The 21706-nt window shown below is 36.1% G+C and overlaps 4 protein-coding genes across 4 annotated transcripts in view; 1 reads left to right on the top strand and 3 right to left on the bottom strand.

The window, feature by feature from the left end:
- The window catches only part of LOC142347873 (uncharacterized), a 31607-nt gene extending 28647 nt beyond the window's left edge, over nucleotides 1-2960 (bottom strand). Inside the window, exon 1 of the mRNA XM_075399018.1 lies at nucleotides 2591-2960. Within this exon, the coding sequence (XP_075255133.1) occupies nucleotides 2591-2872 (282 nt within the window). The 5' untranslated portion in view covers nucleotides 2873-2960. The remainder of the gene's footprint in view (nucleotides 1-2590) is intronic.
- A 52-nt stretch (nucleotides 2961-3012) lies between these two features.
- Nucleotides 3013-9379, bottom strand: LOC142347872 (uncharacterized). The gene is made up of 3 exons (XM_075399017.1): nucleotides 8856-9379; nucleotides 5513-6287; nucleotides 3013-3468 (listed from the first exon to the last, which is right to left on the bottom strand). The coding sequence occupies exons 1-3, from the start codon at nucleotides 9210-9212 to the stop codon at nucleotides 3284-3286; spliced, it is 1317 nt and encodes a 438-aa protein (XP_075255132.1). The 5' UTR covers nucleotides 9213-9379; the 3' UTR covers nucleotides 3013-3283.
- Nucleotides 9380-13221: 3842 nt separating this feature from the next.
- The window catches only part of LOC142347870 (tubulin--tyrosine ligase-like protein 12), a 135244-nt gene continuing 126759 nt past the window's right edge, over nucleotides 13222-21706 (top strand). The window contains exon 1 of the mRNA XM_075399015.1: nucleotides 13222-13231. The gene's annotated coding sequence lies outside the window, so the exon portion shown is untranslated. The remainder of the gene's footprint in view (nucleotides 13232-21706) is intronic.
- Nucleotides 17735-19845, bottom strand: LOC142347869 (2-hydroxyacyl-CoA lyase 2-like). Its single transcript, XM_075399012.1, has one exon. It carries the CDS (start codon nucleotides 19766-19768, stop codon nucleotides 17903-17905), a length of 1866 nt encoding a protein of 621 aa, XP_075255127.1. The 5' UTR covers nucleotides 19769-19845; the 3' UTR covers nucleotides 17735-17902.

Below are 21706 nucleotides of genomic sequence, written 5' to 3'. Positions count from 1 at the left end.
GAGAGAGAAAAAGTGAACAAGAAAGAAGGAAAAAAATCCCAGCCAACAGAGAGGCAGAGAGAGCTAAGACCTTTTCAACGATGGGATTCGACTGCAAAACTTAAAATTCGAAGTGCAAAATTCAAAAGAATAAGTTTCCAGATTTCGCAGTGAAAAAAATGTTCAAAATCATTTTTTATCTCTGGAGTTCTTTCAAGTAACCGATCTGCAAGACATAAAAAGTTTCGTTGCCCAGTAATGATATTTAAACTCAGAAAAGGAAAATCAAATATTTTGAAAACACTACACTTTAAAATCTTGCTAAAATTTAAGATATTAAGACATTCAAAACAATTTCATTGTCTCATAAAGATCAAAAAACTTGGAATATAAACAATTATCCAAAAATTTGAAAAACTTAAATTTTATTAAAAATTGCTCAAACTGGAGTAATTAAAATCTTGATAACCATTCCATTAACTCTAAACTATGCAGTAGCTTATTAGCCAGCCTTGGAGGATGTTCCAGGGCCCCTGGTACAGCAAACTGTGAAAAAAATTCAAAAACATTTAAAAAAATTCCTTAAATTTGTGATATCAAAATCCTGAGAAACATACCATTACATATATAAACTATGCAGTAGCCTATTATCAAATTCTAGAGGAGGTTTCCGTGCCTCTTGAGGCTGGAGAAATCTAGAAAATGCCAAAAAAAAAATACAAAAAACTGGGACTCTTAGCTTTCTAGTCTTGTTAGTAATTAAATAAAATAGAAAAAAAAACTGGTAAGTGCAAGAATTAAAAGAAGTTTCCAGATTTCGCAGTGAAAAAAATTTTCAAGATCAGTTTTTATCTCTGGAGTTTTGTCAAGTAACCTATCTGCAAGACATAAAAAGTTTCGTTGCCCAGTAATGATATTTAAACTCAGAAAAGGAAAATCAAATATTTTGAAAACACTACACTTTAAAATCTTGCTAAAATTTAAGATATTAAGACATTCAAAACAATTTCATTGTCTCAAGAGACTATCCAATATTTCTATTTCAAGCCTTAAATAGTTTTACTGGCTCATAAAGATCAAAAAACTTGGAATATAAACAATTATCCAAAAATTTGAAAAACTTAAATTTTATTAAAAATTGCTCAAACTGGAGTAATTAAAATCTTGATAACCATTCCATTAACTCTAGAAACTATGCAGTAGCTTATTAGCCAGCCTTGGAGGATGTTCCAGGGCCCCTGATACAGCAAACTGTGAAAAAAATTCAAAAACATTAAAAAAAATTCCTTAAATTTGTGATATCAAAATCCTGAGAAACATACCATTACATATATAAACTATGCAGTAGCCTATTATCAAATTCTAGAGGAGGTTTCCGTGCCTCTTGAGGCTGGAGAAATCTAGAAAATGCCAAAAAAATTACAAAAAACTGGGACTCTTAGCTTTCTAGTCTTGTTAGTAATTAAATAAAATAGAAAAAAAACTGGTAAGTGCAAGAATTAAAAGAAGTTTCCAGATTTCGCAGTGAAAAAAATTTTCAGGATCAGTTTTCATCTCTGGAGTTTTGTCAAGTAACCTATCTGCAAGACATAAAAAGTTCCGTTGCCCAGTAATGATCGTTAAACTCAGAAAAGGACAAATAATCACAAATTTTGAAAACAGTAACTTTTAAAATCTTGCTAAAATTCGAAAAATTTAAATTTTATTAAAAAATTGCTAAAACTGGAGTGAACAAAATCTTGATGACCATTCCATTAACTCTAGAAACTATGCAGCAGCATATTATCCAGCCTTCGAGGTTGTCCCAGGGCCCCTGGTGCAGCAAACCGTGAAAAAAATTCAAATACATTAAATTTGATATTAATACTGATTTTGATATCTGTTAACAGCAAAAAGCGCGTAGAACTGTCAATAATACTGAAAATTACGTCAACAGCCTATTAATACTGCTAACTATTACATCAACTGCTTAATGACACTTGATAAAAAATATTTTGTTCCATGATAGCTATGCCAACTCATGTAAAAAACATCAATGCACTGTTCTTTATCATTTCACTATATTACCCATTAAAACACAGATTCGACGTCCTTTAGCAGATCGGGTTTTAACCTGGGTGATTCAAAATATTGCCCCATGCCGCAAACATTGACATACAATTCCATTTTTGAACACACATATTTTGAATAGAAGTATTTGCAATATTCGACGCAACATTCAGGATGATAAGTAATTCTTTGTCCAGAGCACTCATGTTTCATTTTCATAAATAAATTTCAGGTTCCAAGGAGCTCGATTCCCCAAAGGGCTATTCAAAAATTGGTTATCACCTCGTGCGTCAGGTATAAGAACAAAATAACGTAGCGATAAGGTAAACCGAAGCAATGGGAAAAAAGCAAAATTAACTCCAATTCTGTTCGAATACTTTCTGTTCAGGCTCATGACCCAAGAGTGTCATATTCCTCATCATAAGGAAGAGGGCTTGAAAACAAAATTTGGGCCAACTTTATACTTCAGTGGTATACTTAGTCTTCAATTTTAGAAGCACTGTAAGTCTTCTTGCTCAACCTAAAATAGTCATATTATAAATCAATTTGTTTCTTAACTCACCAATTCAAAATCGCGCCTCAGCTCGTCAAAATTTGCATCTAGAGAATCAAAACTCTGCAGCAAGCTTTGTTCCATATCGAAGCGCGGCGCAGTTCCAATATCATTCTTAAAAAACGAAGTTGAGATTTTCAGTGTTCTTTCAGGTTGCTGTAGCGCTACCCGAATTTTCGGCCATACCTTTGGACCATAAAAGTTGCCATACACTTTGGAGATGAAAACATCAGCACTAGCAAAGAGGGCCTTCTCTAATCGTTTTACCCTGTAAGTTTGTCCAGCATTCATTCATGCATCTAAAAGCAATTTGATCAAACTCACAGCATAGATTTCTCAAAGGAATCAGGATAATATTATTGAGACCAATACAGTGAAAGTTAATTATGAAAGTTGCAGATAGGATCAATCTAATGAATACTAACAATAGGTTCAACCTATTAAACTCTAAATTTGTCAATCTAAAATATCACAAATCTTTACAGTATAAAAAATATAATTGATCGGAGCACCAGAGATAGAATTAAACAGCAATCTGGCCATTTGAAGAAAGCACCAGTAGCTTTGCGCATATGTACAGAAGGATTCAAAACAACTAAAATTGCAATTAATAGATAAAAGACACCGAGTCAAACTAGATGTAGATGTATTCAGTTAAATCATCGATCGATGCATTTCTCTTTCTCAATTCCTGTCATTTTCTTAGTAGTTTGTGTGGATCAGTTTTGAAGCCTGTCGGTAATTGGGGTAGTTTGAGTTTCCAATTCGTTCGAAGAAGTCAAGATCAACAAAAGTCACACCGGTGACAACCAAACTTTCCCTGGTAGATTGATTACCCATTCGCCAAATTAGGTCGTCGCCTTCAACGTCAATGCGCCACTCTGCATCTAAAGTATCGAGGAGACTTTTTAACCTGTTGTAACATTAGATTATTTTCAAATGCATAAATTGTTTACAAATAATGCTTAAATACCTATGTTTCAAATGCTTAAATTACCTGTTCTAACATTAAATTATTTTCAAATGCTTAAATTATTTAATGTATAACATCCAAATTCAGAGGAAAGATTCAAATTTTCAAGTACTTTTAATTGCTGTAATTAATGATGTAGATCATTAATTGTCTTTTTTATTGTAGTTTGATTTTCTAAATAATTTCATAACACTTAAGAACTCAGGTGCAAATGGTTGACATTCGAGAAGCACAATAGGTCAAGGTAGAAAGGTCAAGGTGGACTTTCTCATATTTCTCATGTTATTTTCTGCCAAGTTTTCATGTGCCAAAAAATTATATAACGATAATGCCAGTTCCGAGAGAAGACAAACAATTGAAGACAACTAATTGCATTTTGGAAAATCCGTCAATCGAGTTTGAGCTGTTTCGGCACTGCTGCAATACAATTTTTGTTTTTTTTATTGCATAATTTCAATAGCAGTTGGAACGTATGATGCTGGTGCTCAGGAAGCATTCCAGAAGGAAGCTAATTAATTTTTACTCTAAAAATTACACAAAGCAGCAACTTTTTGCAGCAACTAAAAAAGCTTTCTTTCAATTTTGAACTCCATTCTTTAGAACCTCTACGAAGTTGAGTATATACCCCCTGAGAAAAACATTCTTGAGACACATCTCAAATCAGGTTAGTCACTTCTAATTCCTAAAGTGATAAACTTGGTTTGAAGAAACGTGTCCCAAGAATATTTGTTTCTCAGGGATTTTTGACAAAGAAGATGAACGAAACAGGCGATAACCATTTTCAACCGACATCGAGAGAAAAATGTTTTATTTGGACGTTTTAAACGTTTCAAAAAAATATTTGAAAAATATTTAAAAGAAGTATATAGTCATTTGTCTACCCGCAATGCCAATAGGTGGAAAACCCCTTATGTACAAATCTGTTGATATTCATCTTAGATAAAAGTTTTCCCAAGTTGCTTGGCAAATGACGGGTTGGAACATTTTGCGAACGCATATTACTAATCCACCTTCTTAGCACTTAGTGTGGATTGGATTGAAAGCCTGTCTTTTTTGGGCGTCCGATTCATTCTATGACGTTTGTCAGTTCAAGATTTTTTACAATCACAAAACTTAGCTATGATAATCGACAAAAACACAAACAGTTGTACAGAGCATATAAGCTTTTCAGGACACAGCTGACAAACTTCTTTATCTCAAAATTCTTGTAGTCGATGATAAAAAACCAACAATAAGGATCAAATTTTATTACTACTTCTACAAACAAACCCAATATACTGCCTAAATATCGCCCCGATCGATCTTTTTGGCATCATTGTGATGGAGACGAGAAAAGAAAGCAACAATACAAAGCTGGCACTTTCGTTGTTTAATGTAAAGATTGTAAACTTGTAAACTTTTCTGCTGTAGGGTAGACTACATATTTTGATAATCAACTCATCATCTTGCTACTAGACAATTTTTACATCACGGGCCCATAACTTCTGAGAGAGTCATATCTCGGCAGAAAAACGTCAACATTTGTTTACAGCCATTAGTTGGTATCAATCGGTTCATGAGCTCCTAAGTCCTTTACTACCCACCGTTGTCCGATGCGTAATTCAAGAGGTCAAAACTGACAGACAAATCAAAAGTTATCCGCAAATTAATAATATCAAAAGCTCCATTGAGGGTTAGAACTCATTTTCCCCAACGTGTGCCTGATTAAACTATTAATTATTGTGACAACTGGTAAGCTCGGAAACAATGTTGCAGCAATTAGTAACTTTTCCCAGCTAGTCCTCAGTAAGGCCGGCCCTACGCCAATTAAAATTTTTGATAGCCATTAAAACAAGTTGTTTGCAATTTAAACAATAAAAACTTCGCTGCCATTTAAACTCATAAATGCAGCGCAAACTTTTTTATATTCGTTTCAGACCAAACAATTTCATGAGAATTATTGATTATTAAAAACAAACCTAGAGGTTCACCGTCAATTGGATCATCTCGAACAATCGTACTCGGATAGGAACCGAATGAACCAGGTCGACACAACACACAAACAATAACACACCACTGAGATCCACGAATCAAAACCCGCTCCGAGTACGTTGGATGTCCTGAGTAGATCAAGCTGGGAGAAATAAACACCGCATTTGCCCAATTCCTAATTCCAAAATGAGTGGAACCAAGTTGATAGTGACCTTTCGGCGGTTGTATCATTTTTCCTTCAACTTCAGATCCCGATGGTTTCAGTCCATTTTTCAGAATTGACTTAACAAATTTCATTTTTGTTCCGTGCCATGCAGGAAGCCAATTTTTAGGTACTTCGCGATTTTTCCTGATTTTGCGTGCAATTACATATCCTCTGTGGGTTACATCTTCTATAGAATAATCACCAAAACCTTGAGCTGTCTTGAATAAGACCGAAATCTTATCGTTTCGACCACCTCCCTGTAGTTTATGCCTGACTTCGTCATTTAAGGCTTCATCAATAGGAGTATTTCCAAAAGCATTTTTGGCGTCAACATCAGCTCCTTTCGAGATTAGAAGGGTGCACAACAACTCATGTCCGTAATAAGCGGCGGCATGTAATGGAGTTGACTTTGCAGCTCCACAAGCTGTAAGAGGCGATGCTCCTTTGCTTAGAAGGAACTCACATGTGTCGTAAAAACCGCTTCTAGCAGCAACGTACAAAAGAGAATGATCAGACGTATCCGTACAGTGCACAGCTTTCGGATGCTTTGCCAGCTCCTGCAAAGAACAATTCTATTTCTCATGTACTATGGAAAAACTACTCGTCGAGATCAAGTCCCTAAAAATCGCCAAGTCCCTAAAAATTGGCTTTCAGTAATGACATTGCAATTTTTATTATTATTACTTTTGCACTGCCATTTTGTTTTGCGCAATCTACTCATTTGTTTTTGCACAGCAATAATGGATTGAATTTTGTTCCTTTTTTTAGATTTAAATAATTAAAACCTCTTTTAAAAAGCAAAATTTGAGCCCCACAAAAAACAGTCGGCCGAAAAGAGAAATATATTAGAATAAAGAACTGTCAAAGATCTCATGTGCGCTTATACTTGTCAACGCATTAACAAGTTCAAGGATTTTTTTAAACTCGCGAACCCATTGCTCTCACTAAGCAGATAAAATTTTGGACAAAAACACGAACACGCTCCGCAACAGAAGCACTTCCTTTGCTAACAGAAACTATAGTAACGACACAGCATGCTGTGTCCTGCAGGTTTCAAAACCGTTTGATTCATTATTTCATGTAAATCTCATGGATGTTTTGAAGACTTTTACATACAAGCAAGAGAGAGAGAGAGAGAGAGAGAGAGGGGAGAGAGAAAGAGAGAGAGAAAGGGAGAGGGAAGAGATAGATAGATAGAGAGAGAGAGAGAGGGAAAGAACGAGAGGGAGAAACACACACACACACACACACACACACACACACACACACAGAGAGAGAGAGAGAGAGAGAGAGAGAGAGAGAGAGAGAGAGGGAGAGAGAGAGAGAGAAAGAGAGAGTTATAGAGAGAAAGAGAGAGAGAGAGAGAGATACAGAGATAAAGTTAGTTAGACAGAGGATCAGAAAACTTCAAGTTACTTATTCATTATAGTTACTTATTCATTATACGGGAAAATTAGATAAAGTCAGAGAGGAGAGTACGGATCCAATGGATCACTAAACAAAGCCCTTCAATTTCTCAAAACTCTGAACTTATTTACCGGAATTTTCAATTTTGGACAAAATTTTTCACCCCATTAGGAAACCTCGGATATTCCAGGGGGTGGTAACAAAAATTGATCCGGTATAAAATTCACAATTTCAACCAATATGTTTTCTTGTTTTTTATTATTCTAATCAAGAAAATTGCTTTTCTGTCTTCTTAGCATGCATTAATGTTTAGCAAGTACTTAGAATTTGTAAAAGGCGAGAAGAATGGCGAAGCAGCTAACTTTTCTTCAGATGCCGAGTCGACAACGGTTTGAGTACGCATTCCACTATTTTTGTCTGAAAACTAAAAACAATTTCTTAAATAATTTAATTCATCAAGAACAATAGGAGGTAAAGAAGAGAGAAATAATCTTTATTAATTAGCGCTTTCAGCTGATAAAAAATGTATATGCTTGACTGTAATATCTGGAGCTACGCAAGAGGAAATTGCTTAAATTTACCAAAGAATGTAAACAAAAGTTAACACGATTAGTTTGTATTTGATTTATTCGAAATTTTGTTCAGGACGTCATAACTTGGCATCTCTGTATCTCAGTGAATTCCGTTCGAATTCTCATTTACACTTAGGAGTTTTCAACAACTATTTCAAGGATCTTGTTGAATTGTTTGATCCCGATTCAAAAGAAAATAAGTCTTGAGATATGTATCTACATGCATTTTCTTTACTGCTTTTATTCGAATTTAAGAAGTTCGTAAACATACAATTCTTGGGCAGTAAAGAATCTTTACAAGCAACACAAAAAGGATGAAAAACTGTAAAAAAATTTACCTGAGAAAGAAATTCAAGTTGATGTAACAAAATCAAAGTTGCTCATGATTTCGAGTACAGGTAAAACTAAACGATAAGAAACTGTAAGCCAAGCAATCAACTTCAGCTTTCACAGGGAATTACAGGTTCTTTGAATTCACTTGGATGAGAAACTTTATGATGATAAGCATATGAATTTCATCATTCAGAAGTCGATCAATCAAGACAATTCAAGATCTAAAAATGCAATTCTCTCCTACATTACGCATAGCTTTGTTGCAATCCCTTGTACTCATTCAATTGCATTGCAGTACGTGATCACTCATCACTAATCCATCACTCAATGCCAGGCAAATAGAACAAAACAGGTTTGATGGAGTTTGAGTCTTCACTAATGCTAATAGGCGACTGTCGACTTTTTAATCAAGGAAAAGGTTTTCGCAAGTAACTTCAAATACATTCTTAAAAAAATAGCCTAATTTAATCTCAAAAAGTTACTCGCTAGCATCCATCTTTTGAAAATTCAATCGGATTTCCGAGGTTTCATATATCACATTCATGATAGTAAAGGAACCAGATGTTATCGTCTGATTTCTTTGACTCCTTATTTAAATTGATGAACTTTTTTAGTTTTACAGATCTTTTATAAACAGTTATACTGGTATATTACAATTAGAAGTGTTGTCTTCTAAATTAGGACTAACCAGCTATACTTAATGACAGCAAATATTCACAATGCTTTTGAGTTCATCTTTCACACGATATAAAAAAATTTTTGAAACCAAAAATAAATATCTTGGCAAAAAATGATAAATAAAGCAGGGTATACCTGTGCCAAATTCAAAGTATCTCCGCTGATTGCGTAGTCGAAAACATCACAGAGACTCTTTTCACCCTTCGCATACAAAACCTCGTTTGTTAGCATATGCCAGGCATAAGCAACCAACATCCGTTTCTGGCGATTCGGAGTCGCCACTAGCCTTCGGAAGGCTCTCTTGCATTCGCCCAAACTCGCATTTTTGCCCACATTCAAAGCTGAGAATGGATTTATCAGTTCTGGTATGTAGACCCACGAGCCTCCTTTAGCTTGATAGCAGTAGGTATTATCGTCATTTTCGTGGTCATGTTTGTTGCCATGATTGTCATCTCGATATGGTTTTATCCGTTTGATATTACATGTTGCCATTTAGCCTGAAACTACCCAGTACTTTATAATACAAAAAAGTCGACCAGTTGTGTACAGTAAAAATTTTTAATTCGAGCCATCTCCTTTTGATGAGTACTTGTAAAATTTAAAAATCCCCGATTTTATTTCAATTCCTTTGTCAGAACTGATCAACACCGTAACATACAGAACTACAGCGAGCGCATTGACGAAGTACAGTACGATGTAGAACGTAGACGAACTATCAGCAAAATAGCCGCGAAAAAAAATGTCAACGAGCAATCTATCTACAATGAACCGAAAACGCATTTGTTTCACAGAACTAAATCTATAAAATCGAAAGAAAAATTTTGTTATTTGATCGTGAGTTTTAAACTGTTCGACGCAACTGCTTTTCTTACACTGAGCATCACCCTTAAAACGCTCACAACTGAAACGCAGATAAAACAAGTACACAAAAAATCATCAACAAATGTGAACATAATCCAATAGCGTCGGGCGAATTGCTCTCAAACGGCTTGCGAGCAGTCGGTGTCGTCAATAGCTAGCTACGGTGAAGAGTCTAGCTTTAGCTTAATTGAAGTGGGGCGTAAAATGGAGGTGAGGGCGAACTGAGGGGGCCAAAATCTAAGAACCGCCTATCACACCACGAATTTATGTCTCCCAAACAGCTTCGGTGAATCACATACTTAGAGTCGGGTGAGCAGAAAGGCTCTTATAATTCGAAAGACCTCAACGCCCTCCAAAGTTACCTGTTTTGTCCCGTTTTTGCATACGAAAAGTCCAAGAGATCAGAAGGAAAATTTTTCAAGCGAAAATTTGCATAACCGCATGACAAATATCGAACGACCGCAGGGCTAATATTGATGCTACAAAATTCATTTGAGAGCAATTAAAAAACGGGAAAAATGCAACTGAAAGGCGGAAAAATTACATGAGTCTCCGTCTTGTGACGAAAGGATCGTATAAACAGAACAATTGAGGTCACGCAGACTTTAGAAGACCGTTTTACTTTTTTAGTACAATACCAGCCGATTCACTTGGAACGTTCAAAGACAAGAACGATGATACGTAATTGAACCCTTGGAATTTGTGAGCTAGCAAAAAGTTCCGTCAAGGAACAAATTCAGTTAACGGCAGGAACAGCTTTTTTGCAAAACGAGGGAATAGAAATACACGGTTGTCAGGAACCTTAGAATTACCCTCAAGTACACATAAGCGCCTTTCAACACCTATGTTATTTACTAGCATCAAAAAGGTAAAAAATATTCAAGCAAACAAATAACGATTTCAATTGAACAAAAGTACTTCTAACGCTTCAATCAACAAATAGAAGGTCAACTAACTAGAATTTTCAGGTAGGAACTAATGTTAAGGGCAGTGACAAGAAGTGGAGCGGAGTCCTCAATGGCGATAAGTTTTTTTAATTCGTAAACCTTTTCCAAATTTGCCCAGTTTTTTTAGTTAGGATTCATGGTTATGCAACAAGTTAGTGGAGAAAAAACTAAAATTCACATCACCTGAAAATTGTTTTCCAGAAAACATGTGCATACTCAAAAATCGAAGCGCTAACGCGTTTATGGAACGTTGATAAATTAGTTGTTCAGTTTTCGAGTTCGAGAATAAAAAAATTAGAAATTTTACAAGCATACCATAAAAAGATAAGTTATATCTCATGTTTTTAAAAGGAGAGCCAGCTGATCAAATATCAACTCAATCGAATTGATCTTGCCTCTAAAAATTTTCCGTTACTTCGTTTTCTGCAAAATTATGACATCGAGTAAACTAAATGGGGGAAAACTTATTATCAGTTTCCGAGGTAATAAGCATGCAAAAGACTATAATTTTGGCAATTTGATGAAAACTGGTTATTTTGATTTGTTTTATGTTCCGTTTTTCTGTTTCATCAACGTAACCATCAAACTTACTGCTTGTTGGGCAGGCAAACATTTGCTGTTACTGTTGACAGAAGCCGCAACGTAGATACTGGAAAATGGTACCACTTTTAAGAAGACAGCTTCAAACCAGAAATGAACCTTCGAAGTAAGTTCTACCAAAGAAAAAAATTACACTACTCGATAGAAGAGTTTTTAACGGTTTGACACAATTGCCCTTGCTTACACTGAGCATCTCAATGAGGACGCTCACAACTGCGAGCATCATTTCGTTGAAAGAAAAACTGCCTAAAAACTTGATTCACAGGCAAACTGTAAATCACTTCAACAGCAGATAACACAACCATGAAAAACCGTCTAATTAGTTTAAAAACAAGAGAGCACCCAATCGAAAGGCAGAAAATGTCAAAAAAAGTCTTTTCTTGTGACTCAAAGAACGCAAGGACACAAAAATTGTTGTCAAGGGGACTTGTGATAATTTCTAATTTTTTTAAATTACGATATCGGCCGATTCAATTCTGACGTTCAAAGACAAAAACCATAACTCCTCAGCTGAACGTTGGAATTTTTGAGCTTATCCCAGAACAAATTCAGTTCAGGGCTAGAATAGCAGTTTTAACTAGTGAATAGAAATACACAGTTGCCAGGAACCTCATAAGTATCATCGAGTGCAAAGAAGTACCTTTCGGTCTCCTACCTGCCCATTTTGTACAATGCTACTTTAAAATATCAAACATTTATGAGCAAGGAAACGAAGTGGAGCGTTGCCCCTTCCTGGCAATATGATGTTGTTCTCTGATCTTGTTAAATTTTCTCCAATTTTGCTCAATTTTTCACTTCATGAGCGTTTCTGTTACGCCAGCGGCTAGTGGATAAGACTAAATAATTGAGAGATCAGTCAAATTTCCCATTTTTCCAAATTTCAATAAAAAGTCACTTATAAGTGAGCTTCTGTATAACATCGGAAAACCCCACAATCGTGTGTTCAACGCGTGCATTGTTTTTTCAAAAACTATTTGATCACTCTTCAATGGGAACAGGGACATTTTTTTTACAAACATAGACTCCATAAAGTAGCTTAGATCTAATACTATTCAAAGTGGACCAGTTGATCACGAATCACTAATCTATTTCCGGATGTGTCTGGAAACTATGAGATCTAATATGCTCACATATTAAAAATTGATTACCACACTTTCCGGAATAACATGTATGCAAAATCTATAGTTTTGAAGCTTTTTACCGCTGAGGCATGGCCATAACCCCGGGCATGACCAACTGAACCAATTTTGAAAACTAAGTAGCCTTATATTCAACATTATATTACAGCATAAATTATCTCACTTCAGCATTGTTATGCTACCAAGTTTTTCTGATAATTCTACCAATAAGAAAAAATATTAGAGTATTTATCATCTTAAGTATTTTGACATTGGGTATTTCGTCCGGAAAAAAAACAGGACCAAAATCTTTTTAAAAAAATAGCCTGACTGTTCCAATAAGTTGGTAGCAAAAATTTTAAGCATAACCGAGTCAGGCGATTTGCTCTCAAACGACCGTCGAGTGCTTGGCTACGGTAGGGATCGGCTTCTTAGGGATGCTAGCATTAGGGAGAGGGGGAGCGGAGGGGGTGTCTAGCGATGGGGGGAGGGCTGTGGGAAAGCTAGAACAGAGGCGGGTTCAAATCGCCAGGTGAAGGAGGGGGAAGTGTGGACGGGGGTTGAGTAGGCGATGACTGAGGGGTCAACTTTAAAGATCAAGAAGTGCCCTTGACAACATGAAATCGTCTCCTCAAAGCAGTTTTGGTGAATCGCATTTGTAAAGAATAGTAAGACTGTAAGAGAACTTAATGTCCTCTGGGCTTTACTTGTTTATCGCGTTTTAGAGCACGAAAAGTCAAAAGGGTCGGACGAAAAAACGCATAAGAAAGAGAACAAGACTAAAAGAATTGCCACAAACTTTGCTTGAGAGCATTTAAACCTAAGCGACTAACGTCGGGCTTAGGAATGGCGACGGAGGGATGGATTTATGTCAATTCTCAAGTAAAGAATCACATTAAAAAGACCGCGGGTCTAATAAAATTAATACAAATTCCGTTTGAGAGCAATTAATTAGCCTAATTGTTGTAATAAACTTATTAAATAGTTCTAGAGATGAGCCAGCGAGGCATGGGAGATCTAATGAAAAAATTGCATGAGAGTGAGAGTCTTGATGAACCATCCAAGGAAATTTTGAAAAACCTAATTGAAGAAAATATTGCAAAAAATGCACGAATTGCCGAATTGGAATCTGAGGTGACACAGATGAAGATCAAAGTTAATCAACTCGAAAGATATCAATCAAAAAATTGTCTAATTTTTCGCAATCTACCGTTTAGTTCAAATGGAACCTACCTCTCAGATGTGATTGATCTTATTCAAAATGTGTTGAATGTCAACATTGAACCGCGATTTAAAAGCGTGCAATCCGTTGGGCAGAGGATCGCCATTCAATCCACCACCAGTTATCGCGAAGTTCGTCTATTTTGACCAAAAGGAAAGAATCTGGACCAGGAAGGGTTTGCTACGGAATTATAGGAATCCAAATAATGGAACACCGGTTTTTATTCTCGAGCGATTGAGCAAGTACGACAAGTCATTGAAAGAGGAGGCTCAAGCAAAACAGTTAAAAGTTACTACTAAGAATTCGGCACCACTTTTTCAGTTCGAGTCAGATGGGATGAAGCGATATCTTGAACTGAATTTTATTCAAGATATTATTGAATTGCAACCAGTCGCTAGTAAAATGGAAAAAAAATTCAATTATCAAAAGAATCTACCACAAAAGCAAAGCCAAATATCTACGACAACAGCGGGTTCGATGGAAGTCAATGAAATTATTTATAACACGCCTGTTCCAAAGCTAACAAAACAGCCAATTTTTGCGCCTGGTACACCCTTATCGACCAAAATGCCTTCCCTAAAGCGTATGCGTGACAATTTTGAGAACAGCGACTATACCAATCTAATGGAGGAACTAAAAAGCAAGAGAGCTGATACAGACGAATTAATTGATTTTGTTATGAGTCTTAGAAGTGGTTCGCCGAATGCCAAAGAGACTATTCTTGCTGATATTGAGGAACAGCTGTATCGGAGCGAAGAGTGCTGTGAAGAGTCTGCAACATAAGAGTTCACCCCTTAGATTAAATAAAGCGACCAAAATTAGATCTGCATCAAATCACTTCAAAATTTTACACTTAAATACTAGATCCATTAAAAAACATCATAAAGAATTAGAGAATTAGAGACACTGATATCTTGTTTTGAGTCTCCGCCTTCCGTCATATGTTTAACAGAATCTTGGCTAACAGTTAATGATGATCCGAATTTATTCAAGGTAGCAAATTACAATAATTGCTTGTCAAAATCAAGAAGTGGTAGGGGTGGAGGTATTATGATCCAGATAAGTGATGAGGTGAACTTGATTGAGGAGCTGAATTGCAAATTGAATGAAAGTCTTTTGGTTCACTTGAAATTCGGAGAGTTAAAGATTGCCGTGTTAGTGGTTTATAATCCCCCCAGAATTAACAGGCAGAATTTCATTTTTGAGCTCGATGAAACATTGGAAAACATCAATGAAAATTATGACAGAATAACTGTTTGTGGGGACTTCAACATCAACGTTCTAGATAAAAAATCTGATGACGTCATCATATCTATCGACTATCCAATCAGATGGTTTTCAACCATGTTGTCGTTAGCCAACTCGCATTAGCCGAAATACCTCGACTTGCTTAGATCACTTTTTCGTAACAAAATTTAAGGATTCAGAAAACGATTAGCAAAAGTTGTTCACCAGAAATTGGTTTTTAGCAAAAGTTGTTCACCAGAAATTGGTTTTCGTGACACCAGTTTTCTCAAATCGTTGAGTAGAATGTCTTCTTTTTCTTGATAACCTTTCTGAATCACTAGCTACAATAAGATACCAGAAAACGGAAAGTATAAACTGTGCTTTTGACAGATTTCAAAATACTTTAAAAGAAGTATTAGCAATGTTTGCACCATATCGGAGGTCAAGCAGGAATACAATTAAAAAACCTAATTGGTTTGATAAAAATATGAAAAATTTGATCTGCAAAAGAAACCAATCACACAAGTCATGGAAAATAGACCGTCAGAACAACCAAAAATTAGAGAAATTTAAAGCACTACGAACTAAAGTGGAGAAAACAATCAAAGCCAAAAAGAATTCTTACTATGAGCAAAAGTTCACAAAATGCATCGGAAACTCAAAACAAGTTTATAAATTTTAAATGAGCTTAAGGGAATTACTATTAAAAATTCTAAAGTTCCTTATCTAATAAAAGATGGTAGAAGAATTGATGATAATCTAGATGTTGCAAACGAGCTCAACACTTTTTTTGTAGGTATAGAACAGAAACTAAAAGCAGACATCCCAAATGAGATTTTTGTTAATCCTGAGGTTAATATTTTGCAGAGTATGTGGCTTTATGAAACAAATTGCAACGAAATCTTGCAAATAATTGAGGATCTCAAAGAAAAATCATCTTCGGGAGTTGATGATATTAGTACGATTTTGATTAAGAAAACAGGTTTCTTAATTTGCAAGCATCTTGTTCATCTCGTTAATAAATCTTTTAAAGACGGTAAATTTCCAAGTATTCTAAAACAAGCTATAATTGTACCTCTGCACAAGGCAGCGGCGAAGGACGAGATAAATAACGGCCGACCAATTTCGCTTCCCATTGTGTGGAGTAAAGTTTTTGAACGCATTATGTATAATCGAATTTATACTTACTTTGAAACTTTCAGTTTGTTCCATCCTAATCAATTTGGTTTTCGAAAAAAACATAGCACTATTGATGCCATTGCAAACGCAATTGTCAGGTAGCCACATTTTTTATTGACTTAATAAAGTCTTTTGACACAATAGACCACCAAATCCTATTACAAAAGCTTGAACTATATGGTACAAGAAGAGTTTGCCTAAGATGGATTAGTGATTATTTATCGGAAAGACAGCAATGTGTTTCAGTCAATAATTGCAACTCCAGCTGGTTGAAGTTAAACTGTGGTGTTCCACAAGGCTCGATTCTTGGCCCGCTACTTTTAATATACATAAATGACCTTCCAGACGTGTGCCAAGTCTTCAGAACTTTTCTCTTCGCAGATGATACCAACTTAACAGCAGTCAATAAAGATTTTGAATCAATGCAAAAGGATTTGGTCAATGTAGAGAAATGGCTCAACGCCAGCAAGCTGTCTCTTAATCCTGAAAAAAGTTGTCAAATGAATATTAAAATAGGAAAGCGCCTCTAATGTCAATAGCTTTTCCGTATTTAAATTAAATTCTGTTAATATACCTGAGTCAGAAAGCTGCAAGTATCTCAGAGTTCGTTTGGATAAAAAATTGAAATTCACAGAGCACATTGAGGATGGGAAGAAAAAGTTAGCAATGCAGTGCGGAATAGTGTCAAAATTAAGGCATTATGTACCAAAACGTGTTTTATTCCAATTTTATTCATCAAATATCAAACCAATCATTCAATATGGTGTGCTGATATATGGATGTGTAAGCTTTACTTCCCTTCAACCTTTAGTTCTATTGCAAAAAAACTCTCAGGCTCATTTTGTTCCAGAAATACACAGAAAATGTAACAGTTTTTTGAGAAATACAAGGTCTTAACTGCTCACGAATTGCATATTTATGAACTTCTTAAATTTGTAATAAAATCAGTAATAAAATGCACACAGATACATATCTTAATGAGTTATTTTCTTTCGAATCCCGATCAAACAATTCCACAAGAAGATCGTTGCAATGGTTTTTGAAAGTACCAAAGTGTAAACGAAAGTTCGAAAGGAATTCATTGAGATACAGAGGTGCCAAATTACTTAATCTTTTTATTGAAAACAATGTGTTACCATCGAAACTATAATGAACTTTCTAGTTTTTCGTTTGTCAGTCTGGTGCACAAGATTATAGACAATTACATTTTATCGAATTATGAATTAACAAAAACAATCTCCTAATTGGGACTTTGTGTACACCTTTCGCGGACTTTTTTTTATAAGCTATTAAGAAGACAACACAAAATTATTCAATTTGCTGTCGCCGGCGTTTCTAAAGGGGTAAAAAATTTTGTCAAAAATTGAAAATTCCATCAAATAAATTGAGAATTTCATCTATTGTCTTTTAAGAGAAATTTTTTTTCTTTTTGAATAGTCATATCCAATTGTAAAAAAAAAAGAATTAAGGTCAGTGCTCAGTGATCCAGTCGGATCCGTAAACTGTCCTCTCTGAGTGTGCAATGGTTTTATGTATAATGCAATGATAACTTGACGTTTCTGATCTTGAACTCTAAAAGTAGGAAATTTTGTCATGTGTTATATTTTGATGTTTGTTTATACTCAGAGGAATTAACTCTCTCTCTCTCTCTCATTAAAGCTTTTAGAATCAAATTTAGTTCAAGTTCTCAAGCCAAATCGATTTTTATTTATAAGCATCGTCAAAAAGATGTTATTTCAAAACATAGACTAAGCAGCGTTGTCCAATTAAAATCTCAGTTTTTGTTCAGAAACAAAAATTCTAAAATTCGCTAAGACATGCTCGACAAAATTTTTCGACGTATTCGTTGAAAAAAAAACATACGTAAGATTACTGAATCTAGAAAGTAAAATTGTAACGAACTATAGCAAAAACGCTGCAAAGAACATAGCAAAGATCTATATAAATTTTATCTCTGAATGTATAGAAATTTAGAATGGCAATAAGGCATTTTCTGATGATAATAAAACAGAGCAGAGCAGTATTCATCTAAACCGAGATAGATCCTTCTCTGAAGTCGGTTTTGCCTATGAGACAATTGATGAGCGCAGATTTCCCGTCCTGCAAACTGGCCTTACACTGTTCTATCGCTCCCCCGATATCTTCTTCTTTACTTTGAAGAAGAACGCCCTTCGCGCCAAATCCTTCTGCCACTTTCTCATATGAAGAGAATTCCAACATGCATCCAACGTTGCTTCCCAACATTGGAAATTGCTCTCGGGCAATCTGCGTCCAGCAAGCATCGTTACCCACAATTGAGAGAACAGGAATTTTGAATCGTCTGTAAGTATCATATTCGATTATCGAGTAACCCAATGAGCCGTCTCCGTATATAATCCAGATTTCGGAATCGGGGTTAGCAGCTTTTGCGCCGATCGCAAAACCAGCTCCAACTCCCAGGGTCCCGAAGGGTCCAGGATCTAGCCACTGTAGCGGACCTCGGGGTCTCAGAATGTAGGAAGCAGTAGCAACGAAGTCCCCGCCATCGGCTACCAAAATAGCGTTATCGCTCAGAGTCTCTTCAACCTTGTGAAGCACGTGTAGAGGATTGAGATACCTGTCGACATCCAGTTTACCTTTCTCAACATGTTTATCTTCCTTTTCTTTTTCCCTGAGTTTTAAATCTGTCGCCCATGCATGGTCAGCTTTGTAACCTGGTAGCGCAGCGTGTAACCGTCCAATGAAATCTGCAGAATCCCCAACTATTCCAATCTCAGGTTTCCAGAACATGTCACTATTTAGTTTCATTAAGTCTTTCCCTCTGTTGATAGATATTACTTTAGCTTGCTTCCCAATAGACCTTCCATAGCTCAACCGGAAGTCACACACAGTACCGGCAAGAACTATTAAGTCGGCTTCTTTCAGTACCTGTGACCTGTTCTGTCTAATATGGATCGGATTATTTCTGCCCAGCAATCCACGAGCCATTCCACTTAGAAAGCAGGGAACTCCAAAGGATTCCAGGGCAACGATAGTGTTTTGCAAAGGGCACGGCGGTATAATTGCCTGGCTGCCGATAAGAAATACGGGTTTCTTAGCTCGCGAGAGTAATTTGGCGGAAGCTTGAACATCTGCATCGGTGGCTTTTGGAATGTCAATTTTCAGTGGCTCGCAGTCACGAATTTCAAACGCACCACAGAACAAATTATTTAGGTAAGTATTCAAGTATAAGTTAACAATCTTCTGAATTAAGCCTCTGGCATTTGGCTTGACACCAATCTCTTTGCTAATTGCCTCATATGAATACAGTGTGTCGATAGGAAGTTCAACAAAAACTGGGGCTGGAACTCCTGATTGAGCAATTTTTATAGCATGTTTCAACGTTGGAATGATATCTCTTACTTTTCTGATAGATACACAGTATTTGCAAACCGGCTTAAACAATGACATCTGATCAATGTCTTGTAACGCACCTCGGCCTTTAAGGATGGTTGCAGCCGCTCCACCAAGCAGTAAAACAGGAGATTCCGCCATCTGGGCATTCTTCAAAGCAGTAACAACATTTGTTAGGCCAGGTCCAGCTGTAACAGCAACCACTCCGATGCCTCGACCTATTCTAGCGTAAGCATCGGCAGCAAAAGCAGCTGTGACCTCATGCCGGGTGTCGACTACTTTGATTCCAAGCTTCTCGCATGCCACAGATATTGGTGATATATGACCACCGGGCAAAGTGAAAATTGTGTCAACATCATGAGCTTTCAAAACCTGAGCGACCAAAGAACCACCATTTTTAACACTGCGCTTTTCGGTTTTGTGAAACAATTGATACCAAATATTGAATCGACGGAAAAACATGAAAACTGAAACACCTGCAACGAGAGATGTTCCAATGGAAGCAGCTGATACAACATCCATTAATTCATAACTTAACTGAAAATTTCAATTTTTAAATCAGAAACCAAACCATTCAAGAGATCTATTCAAGTGGTACTGATAGCCGGTCAATTTGCTGTTTACCAACACGCCCAACGACGTTAAAGGGCAACAATAGAGAATGTACATAGTTTTTGACCTGTATACGGACTTTAAACAGCAGCTCAAATGCCAGTTCAATAAAAGCAAACTCTCGATTGAGGCAATTAGAACCTGACGTTTCAAATACCAAGCTCGATTACCAATATTACGGACATAGAGTCAACCGCAATTACTAACAAATAATCCAAATAATTTGAAATTAAGTTATAAAAGTAGTAATAGCTATGAATTCCAAGACTTTCAAATAGTCATCATCGGAACTAAATTTTCGATCGCGAAATTCATACTGATCAAGACACCCCATTTAACATAGCTTGTATAGAAAAAGGAAAAACGGGTTATAATCCACCCAATGGACGGAACAGAGAAACCCCACTACGAAACATCATGGCAGCGTATTTCAATATTATATTTTGAACTTAAACCAATATGATAGGTTCTAGGAGCCGCGCCACAAGTTTGAAATGTGACTACACTAATAGGGTATCTAGCCTCCTCTCCCTTACAGCAACACTATTTGCTATCGAGTCTTTCCCATTATAGCCCCCCAGCTTAGTGGTCAGATAACCTATAACCCCAGCAGAAGTCAAAGAGCAGAACAGTTGGTAAATGCAATTTGCTGCGTAAATCGAAATCCAACCAAAGTTTTGATTAAAAATGCCTCAGCGAACTAAAACTGAATTGAGTAATGAACTTTCAAGACTTACAAACACCATCGAGGACATGCGAAAACAGTTAAAGCATAAAAACGAAATCGTACAAGAACAGAAACAATTAATCGACAAACAAGCTCAAACGATTTCAGAACAAAACCATGTCATTGAAAAACAAAAGCAGCAGATAGAATTGAAAGATAATGCAAACGCGTACCAGTGTCGAATGATTGATCAATTCCAATCGGAAGTCGGATATTTACGGGATCAGAACAGTTCGCTATTGGAAAACTTAATGGGTCACAATATAGTTCTACTTTCTGAAATTCCACAAGTTAAAAATGGCCATTAAGGGCGTGAATCGAATAATATAGAAATTGTAGAGTTCAATAAGCAAACTGGGAAATATAGCTTTAGAGTTAAACGGAACATTTAAATGGACAAAAGTAGAGGTTTTGAAATGCAACATTACAACATCCGAAATATCTAATGATGGTGTTCATTTAAATTTGGCTGGAGTACAAAAAATTGTCAAGAGTAATCTGAACTATTATCAACAGCATAATATTACTGTGTCACAAAACAACATTGCACTGCGACAAATTCAGCGTTTTTAATCAGTCCTTTGGTTGAGTGACTTAAGGTTTTTGTCAGCAAAAATGATCATTTCCAAACTAATAGTTTTTGCTTTTTTACTTAGCACCTCAAATGAAAAGTTTATATATTCGGTTATGTCACACAACCAAAATCATGATAATTATAAAGTGAAAATTAGGTTCCACTTTTTTCGATTTTTGAATATGTGCAAAATAGTTCTTTTACACTTCATGCGCTTGCTCCTAAGTGGTGATATTCATCTAAATCCGGGTCCCTTTTCTCAGATTCGTGAATCGGACATGCTGATAGACATAGTTACAAAAGATTGCAAAAATCTAAGCATTTGTCTCTTCAATGCACGCAGTTTAAAAAACAAATATGACTTTTTCACTGACTTTTTGACAAGTTTGACTCAAAACACAATAGTGATCCTAACTGAAACTTGGTTGAACGAAACAGATGTTCATCCGGAGAGTTTTTTGAGTCCGAAGCACAAACTTTATTTAAAATCAAGGTCATCAAAGACAGGAGTAAATAAGGGTGGGGGTGTTGCCATCTGGGTTCCTAG

This window comes from Convolutriloba macropyga, chromosome 10, assembly GCF_964194025.1.
Source record: "Convolutriloba macropyga chromosome 10, txConMacr16.3, whole genome shotgun sequence".
Classification (NCBI taxonomy): Eukaryota; Metazoa; Xenacoelomorpha; order Acoela; family Convolutidae; genus Convolutriloba; species Convolutriloba macropyga.
The sequence above is the reverse complement of the archived record's forward strand: the minus strand, read 5'-3'. Positions and strand labels throughout refer to the sequence as shown.